The sequence below is a fragment of the Pimephales promelas genome, chromosome 1 (genome assembly GCF_988280905.1).
Source record: "Pimephales promelas chromosome 1, fPimPro1.hap1.1, whole genome shotgun sequence".
NCBI classification, from domain to species: Eukaryota; Metazoa; Chordata; class Actinopteri; order Cypriniformes; family Leuciscidae; genus Pimephales; species Pimephales promelas.
Genome location: NC_142769.1, coordinates 21,052,664 through 21,069,254, shown reverse-complemented (window position 1 = coordinate 21,069,254; position 16,591 = coordinate 21,052,664). Strand labels below are relative to the sequence as shown.

The window sequence follows — 16,591 nt, the reverse complement described above, 5'->3', positions numbered from 1 at the left end:
GAAATGTTGCTGATTTAAAAACTACATAACATGTTTTGTCTCATGTCTCAAGAATCAGTGAGGCTTCATAATAAGTGTTACCTCCATAGTTCTCAGACAAATACGTCAAAGGAATACCCCTGCCTGCATGAGGCCATTCCTCAAGCATCTGTTTCCAGCTGTCTCAGAACCCTCCTTAAAGACAAACATCAGGCCTGATGAGCCATCTTAGAGTTTTCTTCTTTGGTCAGCCACCCAACAAAAACAGGCGCCCATACTGGTCTCATTTGGACCAATAACATCCGCTTCCAGACAGGTCAGAGGTTGTAGGATGCTGACATAATGGTTAAGTTAAGGGCAGCCAAAGAAAAGCAACACTGGCTTTCATGTGTGCAGAGCATGTGTGACCACTTTAGCCATCCTAATCAGTCTGTCCACTCTTAGAACATCTCCGGCCTTGTTTTAAACCTTTGGTTTATAAAAAGACACGTTGTCTGAATACAGTGGTGATGAATAGTGAGTATATGTAATGTCATATGACAATATTTTTTCTTGCATTACACATACATTTAGTCTTATCACTTAAGTCACTTATCCCAGATTGTCACAGTAGACAGTTCACCCAAAATTCTGTCACCCACTTTCATCTATCTTTAAAACAAAAGAAACCTGAGAGATTTCTGTCCCTGCATTTAAAGGTCATTTACCCAAGTCTCCAGCAAAACAAGAGTGTTTCTCTTCAAAAGACTTTAAATCACTAAATTTGAAAATGAATTACTTTTACAATCTCTTTCTAACTTTTAGAAGCATCAAAGATTTAGTGAAATGGGTAGAGAGTTTGCATTTTAAAGATGAGTGAATGTCTTTTGTCATAATTTACCCACCGCCTCATGTCATTCCAAACCAATAATTTTCATTTATAGGCGAAAGTTAACAGCTGTACAAGTTTTTACAGCATATGAGGGGGGGTGGGGGTGTAACCTGTGTAACCTTTAGCTTTTTTAGAGGACACAATCCAAACAAATGTGAGTCATGTGTTTCGGCTACAGATGATGTAACCAAACATCTTGACTATAGAGACATGCTTGAGGGGAAAAATACCTATAGCTGCATACACAAAGAAACCAGGGAACCAGGCAAAATTTGTGCTGTCAGTGAAAATGTAATAGACGTCTTACCATAACCCATGAATAGACACACAGGCCACTCATAGAACATGTCAAATGAAACACCTTGCAATCAATGTTGTCTTTGCTTACATGATAGAATATCATCTCACAAGTTATTTTGACAAAAACATACATGTAAGTAACCAAATTTAAGGTTATTATGGCTAGATGTGGGTTACTCATTGCCGGACTATATCGGGTCTAGTTAACCTAGATGCTGAAATGACGGCAATTGCTTGCTTGGTCAGTTATTGGAATGACGTGTGCAGCCAGTTACAATCATACTATAAAGGTTTTTCACATAGTTGTATGTCACCTCTGTCTTGCATACAATGTAGAGGCCATTTGGAGTCTAAATAACACACTTGGTGGATAAAACTAGTATGGACTTGTATGATTTCAGTTGGACTAACTCAGCTAACAGGGGTTCTCATTCACTAATAATTGCAAAGATTTTTTCGTACTTGTACACACAGTAGAGCTTTTCACAAAAAAATATCTGCCTAATTCACAACATGTTCTTAAGCTCATGAATTTCTTGCCAAATCCTTGAGCAATCCCAAGTGTGCCATTCTCACAATACAGAATACAGAGCTCTCATTAGCCAATTATACATGCACGTATATCTGCGTTATTCAGAGAAACCACACAGCTCAAGCTAATGCAGCTTTTCTTACTCTTTAACTATAGATGATGTAATGTATTTAATATTATTTTGTATTATTTAGTCATTTTATTATATAATTTTATATATGGATTATATAATACAATTAATGCAATATACTTCAGTATATTTATAGTCGAGTTAGGATGAAATAGAACTTCTTGTGATTATAAGGCCATACAGAGTAAGTGCTTTTTTACGTGTGGGTTTTAGTTGTTACTATATTTTATTACGAATGGTGATTTGTTCTTAAAATCGTTGGTACGCACATTTTGCCCACATATTTGTGCGTATGCATATGCTTAGTGAATGAAACACAGGAAATGGTCTCAGAACTTCTAACACTCTAGCAATGCTCTCTCAAAGTTATAAACGTTCTTCCAGTGACGTTAATAAAATGATTATTAAAAGTTACCTGGTCTTTAATAATGTTCTCAATGTTAGCACAAAAACATTATACATGGTTCATGGTATGTTTGTTTCGAAACATTTTAGTTGGACATTTTTTTTTAAAAAATGTTACTACTTGTTTCAGAATGTTCAGAGAACATTCAAATGTAACATTTCCATAATGTTCCCAAATGTAACTTTCCCAAAATTATATATTAAAAAGAGAGGGAGATATTCAGATTGCCATATAATTCCGTAAATAAATGGGAACGTTAGCAAAACTTTCTTAGAACATATTTTAATTTTCTGGGAAAACATTTTCATGATGAATTATTGTTTTAGTCTGACTGAAATCTAACATTTAAAGTGTATGTAAACACACTTTCTATGAACAGCCAGGTGTCGTGTTGATCCAGAAGTGCAAACAATCCTTGCTCGTTTATATTAACCAAGTGTACTCGCGTAGATTAGGTTAACAAGACTAAAAATGTCACATTTAGATGTTAATTATTTAGACTTCATGTGTGTGTTTGTGTTCTGTATCTTTGTCTATGCTGTTATTCTAAGGCAAAAAAAGAAATGAGATTAAAGGAGGTGAGAGGTCATTTTCTCAAAGACCCCAACATGACTTTTGGCTCTTGTAACTTTTGAGCCCTGGAGTGATGTCTTGACCTAACAGGTTAAAGTTGTTAGAAAATGTCTTGGTTATTAACCACATTTCCTTGCATGAAACTTCAGTTGTGTCTTTGGAAATAAGACTGTCCCCTACTGGGGATCATATGCAAGTACCAGTGCAAAAATGTATGTTTATAAAACACTTACAAGGTTGAACGCATCACAGATATCCATGCCAGCATATATGTAATATTATCATACATATATCTGTTCATAATATGATGGCTTCCATTATCAGTATAATCTGTATAACAGCAGTGTAATTTTTATGACCTATATCCTGGTAGATTGCAAAACTCTGTTTAGTATGCGTAGCGCTCTCTCTCTCCAACTATCTTTTTAATAATTTTTATTCTTTGCCTCCAGCATTGTTATTGCGTACACATTATGGAGTTTTTTTTTGTTTAAATGTCTTTGTCATGGAACTATTTTTTATGGAAAATGTATTGCCAAAAATGTTTAATGTGGTTGAAAATTGTGATAAGCTTTTTCTGACAGCCTTATCATATTTGGTTTTCTTGTGTGCAGCTTTAATTATTTTTGATTCTAATAACAATTTATTAGCCAAAATGTTAATTGGAAAAAGTGTGACCTCTAAATAGCCATTGTCATACATCTTTTTTTTCCCCAAAACATTTTAAGGTGCCCTATTTTTATAGATTTTTGATGTATTTATTTATTTATTTTTTACAGAAACAGATTACATTTGAAATATAATTTCCATGGTCTTTTAGCTGTATGGCAAACTTCTCCATGATTATATCCAGCTAACAAAAATATGCTCTTAGACTGTTTTGTATTAAGTTATGAAAACATTATTTTAAAAAGAAAATGGATGTTTTGAACTTTCAGGAAACATTCTGAAATATATGTTTCTCTATTATTTACATAAACCAAGAAAAAAATATTCTTAGTGCATAAAAAATGGACTTTTTGAAGGTTAAAAAAAAAACAGAAATAAAGTTATAACTTAATGGGAACGTTAGTGTCAGGCTCTGTCACGGCAGTCTTATGGAGAAAGAGGACCCAGACACAGAATGACCAAGGTATTGAATTTTATTGGCATGACAAGGCACAATAGGGATGGTTAGGAGTGAGGATGATTCAAACAGTGGGACAGGGCAGTCAACAGGAGAAAGGGAAGACAGATGAGATCTGACCCGGGCAAAGCTAGGCAGGAGAACCGAGGAGATGGAGGGGATGGATGGAAGAGATGCAGCGGCCAGGGTCGACCAGGATGGAGAGCAAAAAAAAAGCCAAACAGAAATAAACTGACTCAGCACAGCAACTAAAAGAAATAAGCTAATTTAACTGCAGAAAGGAAAATATTAGGAATAATCAAAAATAATGCTTGGGAAACCTAGAGAAAAAGACTGGAACTAGACTACAGCAAACTCAAAAGAATAAAAGGCAAATAATAACATCATAAACGCATTCCGAGAATGTTCTTCTAAGAACATTTTCTCTCAATGTTTTGAGAATGTTCTTCAAGAAAAAATAACATTGTAAGGACGTTGCATGTACGCTGTATTACGTAACATTAGACGTAATATTGTACCTAACAGTATAAAAACATTCAGCAAATATCTCTGAATGTTTTCTCTCAATATTACGATAACGTATATATTAACATTATAAGAACGTTCCATAAACATTATTTTATGTACGTTTGTCCTAACATTTACATAACTTTTAAAGAACTTAAGTGAACGTTATGGGGATGTTCCCTGTTATAAACATACATATATAGTATGTTTATACAGACCTAAACAATCTCATCCAATCAGGAAGTCTTGTTTACATATGTTGTAAAACTAGTTGATAAAGAAGCAAAGCAGGTAAATGTTCCAAGAAATGCTTTAAGTAGATATTTAATGACGAAGGTCTCACACAAAATTATTAAATTGTTAACTGCCAAGCAGTTTGTACATTTTGCATACACACTTAAAAGTCCCCTGACATGAAATTTTAACTTTCTGAGGTTTTCTTTAACATTCATACGTTCCCCTAGCCCGTATATGGTCCTTTGAGAAAATGAAATCTCAGCCGCGCTGATCTTGAATCTCCCCTGTATGACATCATACAGAGGAAAGGTAACCTCCCCTTTTTCTGCTTTTTCCGCCCAGAAAATGTGGCTCGCCCATGAGAAAGTGAGCTAGGAAGTACAAACCCGCAATTTGAGTTTTTCCTCGAGAGATATCATGGCTTGCAAACGAGTGAAGCATGGCAGTTGATCAGTGTTCGGATGTACAAATGAAAGCAAAAGTAAGTTCCTTCATCCGAGCTTCTGAAGAAACAATGGGTTCATTTAATTTTCTCTTGAAATGCAACACATTTCGACACAACTTCCCAAAGTTTTGTATGGTCCAAACATTTTACAGACAACTGTTTCTTCAACTTGGGCCAATACAGAACTGGCCACGATGAACGTCTGAAAATAAATCGATCGAGCTAACCTGCAACAATTTCTGATGTGTAGCCTAATTGTTCAAGTTCAGACAGGAAATCTTTCTCTCAAAATCGTTCAATACTGTTTATGCATCATTAAGTCAAGACAGTGACTAAAATATCAACTTCACATCATTTCTTTTAGTAGGATGAAATAACAGTATTTGAATTGAGAACAAATTATACACAGACAACGACCAAAGAACAATCTTTCTTACTCTTAAATCTTTCTTAAAGCTCTTACTGTATGTACATCATCGTGTCTGCATTGGTGAAAGCATTAGATAGAGTGCAGAAATTGCGTTGCAATGATCCGATCTTCATTCTCGCGATCAACATACTGTCATCTGCTTGCTCAATGCTCATCACGGCAACATTTTATGTGATGGGAAAAGATCTAAATACTTTAAAAACTTCTCATGATTCGTTAATCTCGATAGCTTTAATAGTAAAAACGTATAATAGCTGCAGTAAAAGTATTGTAAAAGTAAAGTATGTAATATGTAGCTATTTCATATGCAAACATGTCAGCCAATCACAGCAGTTGCCGGTTAGACTGAATCCCACAGCAGACACGCCCCTTCAAACAGAGCGTTCAAATTAGAGGCTAAAATCAGGCTGGGAAAAATGCCTTTTATTTATGAGTTATGACTATTGTTGATCTAAAAAACATTATTAGGGCAACCCAGGAAACATGACAGGGGACTTTTAAACACACTGTGACACATTCATATATCACATTAGCATGCCTGCAAGGTGAAGTTTTGAACAAGAGAAAGACCGCTGAGTCAGTGCGTGTGTGTTTACTCTGGTGTCTGCCTGGCACTGCTGCTTCTTTCGCTTCTAAATGCAGGGTGGTGCACTCCGAGAAATTTGGTTATCAAGGCTGAATCACTCAGTCCGCACCCTACCCCTTTCTGATGTGTTTCCTAATGCTGCTTCCATCACTGCTCCCAATGAACACATGGCGCGACAGGTAAAATCAGGCCTGAGCCTCGCTGCCCACGAACAATAGTTCCTACCAAATCCTCAGAGCCAACAGGACTGAGCCGGGGGAATCTGTTGGCTCATGGATTCTGTTGGACGTTCCGACAGGAAGTGAGGTGCTTGCTCACTAGCCTGGCGAGTAAGACTGGTTGGCTTAAAAAGGCAGAATGAGTTCCATTGTGTCCATTGTGAGAAGGCAGATTTGTGCCACAAACGAAGCAGTCTAGTGCGCGCTAATGTGGTTGGAAGTCACTTTTTCCATCTTCGTGTTGTTAATATCGGTGTTTACAAGTTGAGTCTGTGAAGGAGACAGAGGAGGGCAGATCACGGTCTTGTAATGGCTTGTGGTAATAAAGTGGTGTAGTGGATGTTAAGAAGTTCCACTTGTCCAGTGCATTTCCTTTGGTGTTGCAATGCAGTTCAAATCATCATCAGAACAGTCGACTCACTGGTCGGCAGTGGTCGCACCACTTACCTTACATTAAACAACGAGATTTTTATGTTTTGTGTCCATTCCTGTTCCTTGAGGGCTGGTTTTCTTCCTTGCCTCAGAGCTAATAAAGTGCTAAAGTGATTATGTATTTTTGTAGCCCGGAACACTGGTTCACCCTGGTTCCCTCGACAAAAACGCAGCAGGATTTTTCCATTGGCTTCTGGATTATTGCAGAAAAGAAGCTCTGTGACTAACAAAGGTTTATGATGTTTACACTTTTTATTGATAATCATGATCTTCATGAATTAACACAACTTTTAAGAATTTTTAAGCTGTAAAAAGTTTAAACATAGGCTATAAACAAGACTGACGACTCTTTCAAACATTTTCCATGAAAGTTCAAGTTATAATAGTTTGCGAGAGCATGATTATAGACACATTGAGTTTTCATGTTCAGTCTGATCATGTTTAATGTCCCCGATGACCTTTGTATTCCCATTTAGGTAGTTGTGAGCAACCACATTTTTCAAGACAAGTAAACACTACAACAACAAAAATATCATGTAGAGGGATGTATTTTATGATGTAGGATAAAACATGAAAATATCTATCCAAAACCTATTAAAAACCTAATTGACTTCAGGACAATGGAAGTGCTAAAATGCTGACATTTCCGGGTTTTACTCAACTAAGTGCATCATCCCTGCAGCACTCTATTATTAAACACACCTGTACCAGCTAATAAAGGTCTTCAGGATTACAAGCAATTTCTAAAAGGACAGTGACGCTTCACTTTTCATTCCATTTACTTTCATTCACAGGTATGCGATACATTTGTGTGCTCAAAGTTTAGCGTGACTGCAGCTTAAAGGGATAGTTCACCCAAAAATGTAAATTAGCCCATGATTTACTCACCCTCAAGTCATCCTAGGTGTATATGACCTTCTTGACCTGGCTCTTACAAGCTTTATAATGGCACTGAATTGCTGTTTCTGTTTTGAAGTCCATAAAAGTGAATCTATCCGTCATATTCGAACTACACACGGCTCCGGGGGGTTAATAAAGGCCTTCTGAAGTGAAGCAATGAGTTTGTGTAAGAAAAATATCCATATTTAAAACTTTATAAAGTAAAATAACTAGCTTCTGGTTTTTAAATATCTGATTATATACGTTTGAAAGCAGAATGTCATATACACCTATGATTTGAGGGTCAACAAATAATGGGATATTTTTTGGGTGAACTATCCCTTTAAACCGAGAGCTAAACACCTCCATGGAGAAGGATTGGACACAATGTGCTAGGCTGGTGTTGTGGATGGTTACCAGGGTATTACTGCATAGTTGCAAAGATATACTGAATAATTATTAGCACATTAATATGCAACATGGTTTAGTTCTGGAGTATTTTGGGTGGTGGCTCAATGCAACCAAAAGGGCAGATTCAATAATTAACCAAGATTCACTTTGTGATTCCAAAAGTTTTTAAATCGGTGTAGTTTTGAATAAAAACAACAGATATTAGCAGTTATTGATATGATTTGATTTTATCTTAATTTTGTTCTTTTTGGCATTTTAATTTCGATTAGAGTTTGATTTTTTGTTTAAATATATTCAGATTAATAAATGTATATTATTTGAAGTCATCGTTTGCTGCGGGCCCAGCTGCCTAGTTAAGAAACATTGCTCCATATTTAAACATATTTTTTCGTTTTCGGCTGAAAATATGTGGGCTTTACCTAAATTCTTTTCACCAGACAGATGGCATTCAATGTTTGGCGAGAGACTCTATTATATTGCTCAACTGCACATAGATTTTGTTTAATTTTTGGTTGTCTCAATCCACGACTGGTGGTCTGGTTTAGCCTCAGATAAAATGTTAAGCCTCTGATGGCTATTGTGGGCAAGAAGTGACACATTCCTTCCTTCCCCCTCCATCACTGTTTAGAGGAATAGCTTGAAGGATAATATGAAACCACATTAAAGTGTTTAAAAAGAAACTTTCTACAAAACTAGTTGCTTTGAAACATTATACTTTCTATTATCTTGTTCTGTATTTTTCCACACTAATGCTCTATAATTCTTTGAAAGTTCGTTGAAAAAAAAAAAAAAAAACACACCCTGTAATGGCACATGCATGCATACACCCCTAAAGCTGTTAACCTGTTAAAATGGCATATCTCAGATCTTGTTTTTTGTTTGTTTGTAATTTTGTATGATGTGGTGAGCAACATCTTGATACTCTAGTTCCAGCAACAAAACAAAAAAACTGCTTCTCACACCAGCAGTTGCATTATATTTAGACATTGTGTTTTGAATTTAAGGTTTGTTTGAAGTGTTTGCTTTCAAGACATGCGATTTCCCATGGCCATTTGACAACACGCTTCACAAACTTATTGCTACAGTAATGTATTTTGCACAGAAACATTTACACTCAACATTCTTCACAGATCTAACATTGACCTAAATTAATCATGCATTGTACTGTAGAATAGTAAGAGATACAGATACAATTTAGAGGATTGATGCATACAGTAAGTGAGCTCTCCTTTGTCCTCATCTTCCTTCATGCTATGAAACTAGTTTAACTACAGAGTAAAATCTGGAAACATCAATTAAAGGGCTTATGCGCAGCTGTTCAATCACCTAATGGGTCACCATTACATTTATTATTCAGCAAGAATCATTTTTACCTTTACGGGACTGGACAGTGTAGATGAAACAGGAAGGTAAAGGAGGTAGCGAGGACCAGAATCAGGATATGATACTGTACATGACGGAGACAATCCTGCAGACTCTTCATATCATGTGAACTAACCACTGTGCCATAGCTCTTTTACTTTTTAGATATAAATATCTTAGAAATTGCAGCTTTATCTGATATAGAGCTAGCTCGACCATGCATATGCTCATCTTCAGTTAAGTTTTATGTGTGAATATTTCAGAATGGGGGTCTGATTGAGTCTGCACTTGGGATGTGTACCTGCAATCACAGCTGGGCTCTTCTCCGAAAGCGCCTTTGTGCTGCATTTAAGGGGCCGATATCAGATAAACTTGCTCCTTTTCGACTTACTCATTTCTTACTTGCCCTTTATAAGCAATGCCCTAAATACTTCTAGCAAAAGATATTATGTACTCTATGAAGAGAGACCAGCTGCATTGAGTTAAAATGCTGGATTGTGTCGCCACCATTTGGTCAGCAGTGAGTATTACTAGTGGTAATTACAAGTCATTTTATTATATATTGATAATAAAACTATTCTACTAAGACACACAATAATGAAATGCTACTGATGCTTTTCTGCCATAAAAAGTGCATAGTTAAAGTAACAACTTGATATAATTGTAGTTTTTTTGTTTGTTTATTCCCTTATGTACAAACATAATGCTACATTTTCATGTATTCATCTAGCAAACACTTTCATCCAAAGCGACTTACAAATGATGAATACAACATAGCAATACATTTTAAGGAGGCATCTGTATTTGTAACTGCTATATCCATTTTTGTCTCCATCTAGGGGCGACCGGGGGAACATGGGAACCTGGGCATCAGTGGTCCTGAGGGTTTCATTGGGGGCCCGGGGCCAGTTGGGCCCAAAGGAGAAAAGGGCCATGTAGGACGCAAAGGGCCGCCTGGACTAAATGGAGATAAGGTCAGAATACTTTGGCATATGTAGAGGGATTATAATTTATAACAGATATCCGTTTCTGCTGTGCAAAAATCTGTAGTGCACGTGGTGGTACAAAATACAGATCTTTTAACTTTACTCTGATTGGCCATTGAGTTCAAGAAATCAAGATATGTTTTTGATTTGCTAAGCAAAAACACGTTGAAAACAGAAACCTTTGATGCTCTCCAGAGTGCAAACACAAACACGCGCTGGATCGCTTGCCAAATGTTTCGCCAATGTGTCATTATTACAGACAAATCTGATCCTAGACCAGTAGTTATGGAATAATTAGGCAAGCTTACACACCTAAAACTTTGGCTCTTTTGTGCAATAGATGAATGACATTTATTTGTTTTTAGGTATTTTATCTTTAGATATTATTATTTTGCGGGAATCCTGCAAATCATATTCTCCCGTAACCCGCACTCACCCATCAAATCTTGTCCCACCCTGCAAATCGGGTACCGCAGGTCTCAAAATGCATTTTTTTTTTGTCTTTTATTTATTTTTTGACAGGGCCCAATGGGTGTTCCTGGGTTTTCTGGAAATGATGGTGTTCCTGTGAGTATACAGTTCTTGTCCACCATAATTTCACCTTTCTCTGAAAATGGTTGACTAAGCTGTTTTTACCATGCTGTACAGGGACACCCTGGTCAACTGGGGCCCCAGGGACCCCCAGGTCTCGACGGCTGTAACGGTACACGAGGGGACACAGGTGACAGAGCCCGTGATGGTTTTCCTGGTAATCCTGGAGTTCCTGTAAGTTGATGGGCTTTATGTGCATTTCAAGAAGTTTAGGGTTAGGGAGTGAGCATCAAATATATACAGCAGTTTCACTTACTAAATCACCTTATCAAGTGCTAACTCCAGTGTCTATAAAAAATTTTTGACTCAAGTTGCATGCTCTGTTGCCTATTAGTGTAATACTTGTTTTTTATTCTATTTAATAGCTGTGAAAATGATGTCATCATTGATTGTTTGTCTATAACAATATATATACATATATTTTTAAAAATATAGAAAAAATCTATAGTTTTAAGATCTATAGTTTTCATATTTACATGTGTGTTTTTTTTACACTTGATTATAGGGATACGCTGGTCAAAAAGGTCAAAAAGGAGAACCGTATTATATAACTATTCCAAGACCAGTAAGTTACTATCATTCTTCATGAAACTCAAGCAAATCACACATGGCAACATTTTATGTGTACACACTCATATACACATCCACATGTGGCATTTACTGACATTCTTGTTAATAATATGTGTTGTGAGTTCCCTGTAAATCTGGATGTGGAATGCAGATCTGTCTGGGAAAATCCCTTCGTCATTTTCAACACCTCATGCATCTTTTATATTACCTGAGGGTTTTGAATCGTCTCAGGTGTGTGTAGCGCATGTAAGAAGGTTAACACCTTTTTCTGATGTTTTATTAAAAAGATGGGCTGATATGGGTATTGATCACTGATTTTTGAGAGCTGTGTTAAAAAGAGGTGTAGTTCTGATGAATCTAAATCATTATTTACTCACCAACGTGTTTAAAGGTACTCTATGTAACTTGTGACCCTCTTGTGGTTAAACTGCATACATGTTGTAGAGGAATATTGTTTTTGTTGTGCTTCAGCTCTGTGTGAGCCTTTTTGAATGTATGACCCTTTACATTAGATAATTTTTTTACAATGAACTCTTTAAGAGAGCTGCACGTGGCAGTTTATCTGTTAACAGATAAAAATACAACCACATATACAGTAGAAGAATCTGTGATTTGTTAATTCTCTCGACAAATGTACAAAGAAAATATTTCCAATGTTTTCACTGACCAACTTAATTTTATTTTGTTAATATAAACAAGTTTTGATTTTGATGGCTGCAACAAACTTTACAAAAGTTGGGACAGAGACATGTTTACCACTGTTTCATTACTTTTCCTTTTAATTACAAATTTAATCATTTAGGAATTGAGGATACTAATTGTTGCAGTTTTACTAGTGGAATATTTTCCCAATCTTGTCTGATACAAGACAGCCGCTCAACAGTCTGTGGTCATCATTGCCTGATTCTGCTTTTCATGATGGGTCATACATTTTCCATAAGAGACATTTCTGGACTGCAGTAAACAGGCAGGCACATGCCCTCTGTGGTGTAGTGTCTAGAAACCACTCAGTTGTAGCACGTGCAGAATAAGACCTGGCATTATCTTGCTTCCCAGGAAAGATGTCATCTTGATGGCAGTTTATGTCTCTGTACAATCCAAATATACAATCCATGGCACGCTTTAGCGTCAATATAACACGCACTGTTATGGGTAGGTTTCGGTCTGGGGTAGGGTCTGCGTCTCATATTTACGCTAAAGGATGCCATGCGCTTAGTATTTCGACAAAATGTCATATGGCGTCACCTATATGACGCCAAAGGATGAGAACTGGCTCAAATATAATATGCCTCCATGCCAGTACCTTTACCTTCACACAAATGCAAGTCACCCATGCCGCTTGCACTGATGCACCCCATACTAGGACAGATGAAAATCTGGATGGTCCCTTTCGTCTTTGGGGCTGAGAACCCATAGTCTTTTTTTCCCAAAAACAATGTGAAACACTGACTCATCATCGGACCACTGCACACACTTCTAGACCATCTGAGATGAGCTCGGGCCAGAGAACTCGTCTGCATCTCCACATAGAACTGATGTATAGCTTTCTCCCTGTGTAAAAGAGAATCAAATACAATTTTTTGATGCAGCGTCAGACTGTGTTCAGTGAAAATGGTTTTATAAAGTACTCCTGAGCACAAGTGGCTGTATTTAACAGAGTAGCATAGCATGATGGTTTCTCATGCAATGCCGTTGTAGAGTTCAAAGGTCATGCACATCCAACGGTGGTCTCCTGCTATGCCCAACACAGACACACACATGAAACAGGGATAGATCCAAAAGCAGTTTAATGTGTGTCCGTAATCATAAACCAGTCCAGGGAAGGGTCAAAATCTATATCAAGTAACAAGAAACGAAACAAGAACAGGCAAGAACTCAGAAGTGGTGTAACAAATAACAACAGCTGTGTCCGAAATCACCCACTACTCATTATGTAGTGAACTATATAGTGAGCTCGCCATTTTGTAGTGCTGTCCGAATGTATAGTGATGATTATTATACCCTATAAACTCCACTCAATGTATTCCAGAATGCATTTTGAAAAGTAGTGTACAACCGATGGTCACTAACCCAAGCCCTACATACCATCATGCTTTGCGCTGATCGTAAAAATAAGTTATAATCATGTGTGGAGTAGCGCATTATAACAGAAACGGACAGAAATTACTTTTAGTTTTTAAATTTTGGAGAGATAAACTCAATATAATGTAATGTATTTATTTAAAAAAAATCTATTTAACCCAGAGCCGGCTCGGCACCAGCTTGACAGATGATGTAATCAACGGCACCAAAAGAAGATCGAGTAGTGTCTGAGTAGTGTGCTCTACTCCCCCCCTACATTGGGGGTAGGGAGTAGTGGTTTGAGTGGAGATTTCGTACACAGCAAACGACTCCGTAACAAACACTAAACAGGCACAGGGTATATATACACACAGAACATGACTACCATGATGGGGAACAGCTGAGTGCATTGAATAGTGATGAGCGTAGACAAGGATTGTGGGGAATGCAGTACATTGTGACACAGACTGATCCATCTTTGCTTGCAAAGACTGAGAAACTAATTTTTCACCCAAACATGATACCCTCACACCTATTACCAATTCACCTACTCATTGTGGACTGTTTCAAAAGAGTTGGATAATGTAACCTTTATAATCTTTTCACTTTTACTTTGCCTCTGATTCCAACTTTTTTGTAGTGTGTTGCAGCCATCAATATCAAAATACAATTATGTTGGTCAGTTAAACCGGGGAAAACTTTTCTTTGTACTTTTGTCAGTTAAAAATGGTTCAAGAGAATTAACAAATCACAGATTGTGAATTGTATTGCATTTTACAAAATGTCCCAACTTTTCTGGAAATGGGGTTGTACTTACTCACCTGTGGAGTTATAAATAAAAGCACCATCTCTGTGTTGCTTTTACATGATTTCAAATATTTCAAAAAAGCCAAGCCAATGTTAATTCTCGTTTTATTGGGAGCTCTGTCTTGCTCTTTTTTCTATTTATGGTTATGTCGAGACACCCATTGGCGAGTGATGAATGTACTTTATTTCCTCTGAAAACCACCCTGTCAGGTTTAAAATATAAACACTTATAATAAGCATACTGAATCAGGTTAAGACAAAAACATGTTTTGGAAGAAGTATTGATTAAGCATTGAGTAATTGTGTTAATACAACAAAAAAAAGTTATATACCTCAGTGTACATCATAGTGTCACAGTCTGTCGTCCTCACCTGTTTGGTCCCGTCATCTGCACCACACTTCCCCGGATCCTTTTGTTCCTCTCCCGGACTCACTTCCCCAATCAGCCACCTGTTCCTCGTCCTGTCATGATCATTTTCACCTGTGTTCACCCCAATCAACCCTGATTCCTCTGTGTATTTAGTTTCCTCTGTTTCATTCTGTCCTTGTCGGTCAATGTTGAATGTTGCGTTGTATATCCCGTCTTCCTGCCTGTTTCTGGAATTAAATGTCTCTTATCGAGATTCTGATCTCCGCCTGTTCTTCTGCCTGAACCCGCACCGTGACAGATTGACCGACCCAAAAAGAAAAAAAAGAAGAAGAAAAATGGACATTCCCGCAGTGGCTCTGCTCTGCCTTGATCAGGAAGACCGTTCCCTGGAATCCCATACTAGGGATTTTCTGGAGTTGGCGTGCCTCACTCACTATTCTGACCACTCGCTGAGTGAGTTCTACATCGCCAGCCTCAGCGAGCGGTCCCGGGCACGCCTCCCAGGGAACGGTCCAGATGATTTCGCCGCCTGTGTGGCGTGGGTGCTGGTGTGCTGTGAGTCTCCATTCACGGTGGAGGAAGTCACCAGCACCCCTCCAAAGCTCGAGCTCTCCTCTCCGCTGGTTCCGCCCAGCCTCGCCGAGCCCGAGATCTCTTCGCTGGTTCCGTCCAGCCCCATCCAGCCAGAGCCCGAGACCGTCCAGCCAGAGCCAGAGCCCGAGACCGTCCAGCCAGAGCCAGAGCCCGAGACCGTCCAGCCAGAGCCAGAGCCCGAGACCGTCCAGCCAGAGCCAGAGCCCGAGACCGTCCAGCCAGAGCCAGAGCCCGAGACCGTCCAGCCAGAGCCAGAGCCCGAGACCGTCCAGCCAGAGCCCGAGACCGTCCAGCCAGAGCCCGAGACCGTCCAGCCAGAGCCAGAGCCCGAGACCGTCCAGCCAGAGCCAGAGCCCGAGACCGTCCAGCCAGAGCCAGAGCCCGAGACCGTCCAGCCAGAGCCAGAGCCCGAGACCGTCCAGCCAGAGCCAGAGCCCGAGACCGTCCAGCCAGAGCCAGAGCCCGAGACCGTCCAGCCAGAGCCCGAGACCGTCCAGCCAGAGCCAGAGCCCGAGACCGTCCAGCCAGAGCCCGAGACCAGGATCCCACCCAGCCTCCCTCTCCCGCCTCCTCTCATCTGTCCTCCCTCTGCTCTCCTGCCCTCCAGCTCCCCTGACCCAGCCTGGTCCTTGGATCCCCGGTCTTCGCTTCACACCTCCTCCTCTGAGACACTTCCTCGGCCCTCTGTCCCATCAGCTCCCCCGTGGCTCCTACCTCCCTCAGCTCCTCCATGGCCCCTCAGTCCACCAGCTCGACCAGGCTCCCTCGACCCTCCGGACTCCCTTCGTTCCCTCGTCATCCTCCCTTCACCTTTGGACTTCCTTCCCTTTGCTCCGCACCGTCAGGTCACCCCCCCGGTTCTGTCGGACTTCTCACTCCCTCCAGTCACCCGTCAGCCCTCACTCCCTCTGGCCTCACCGTGTCCCTCTGTGCCCCTGTCGTCACTTCTGTCACCTGAGCCTGCGGTGTCCCCTTGCTCCCTCGGTCCCTCCTCAGCACCCATCGTCGTCTGTCCCTCAGCTACACCCTGGTCTCCTCTCCCATCCGCTCCACCCCTGTCAGTCGGCCCCCTGGTGTTGTCAGCCCCACTACCATCGGCTCCACCAGGGGTCCTCCCTCCAGCTGCTCCGCCCTGGTCTCGCCCTCATCATGCTCCGCCCTGGTCTCGCCCTCAGCCTGCTCCGCCCT

At 39.6% G+C, this 16,591-nt stretch overlaps 1 protein-coding gene across 2 annotated transcripts in view; it reads left to right on the top strand.

The window, feature by feature from the left end:
* The window catches only part of col4a6 (collagen, type IV, alpha 6), a 121,830-nt gene that overhangs the window by 70,159 nt on the left and 35,080 nt on the right, over positions 1-16,591 (top strand). For both annotated transcript variants that reach the window (XM_039668816.2, XM_089128742.1), the window contains exons 5-8: positions 10,264-10,398; positions 10,933-10,977; positions 11,059-11,175; positions 11,507-11,566. In XM_039668816.2, coding sequence (XP_039524750.2) covers positions 10,264-10,398; positions 10,933-10,977; positions 11,059-11,175; positions 11,507-11,566 — 357 coding nt within the window. The remainder of the gene's footprint in view (positions 1-10,263; positions 10,399-10,932; positions 10,978-11,058; positions 11,176-11,506; positions 11,567-16,591) is intronic.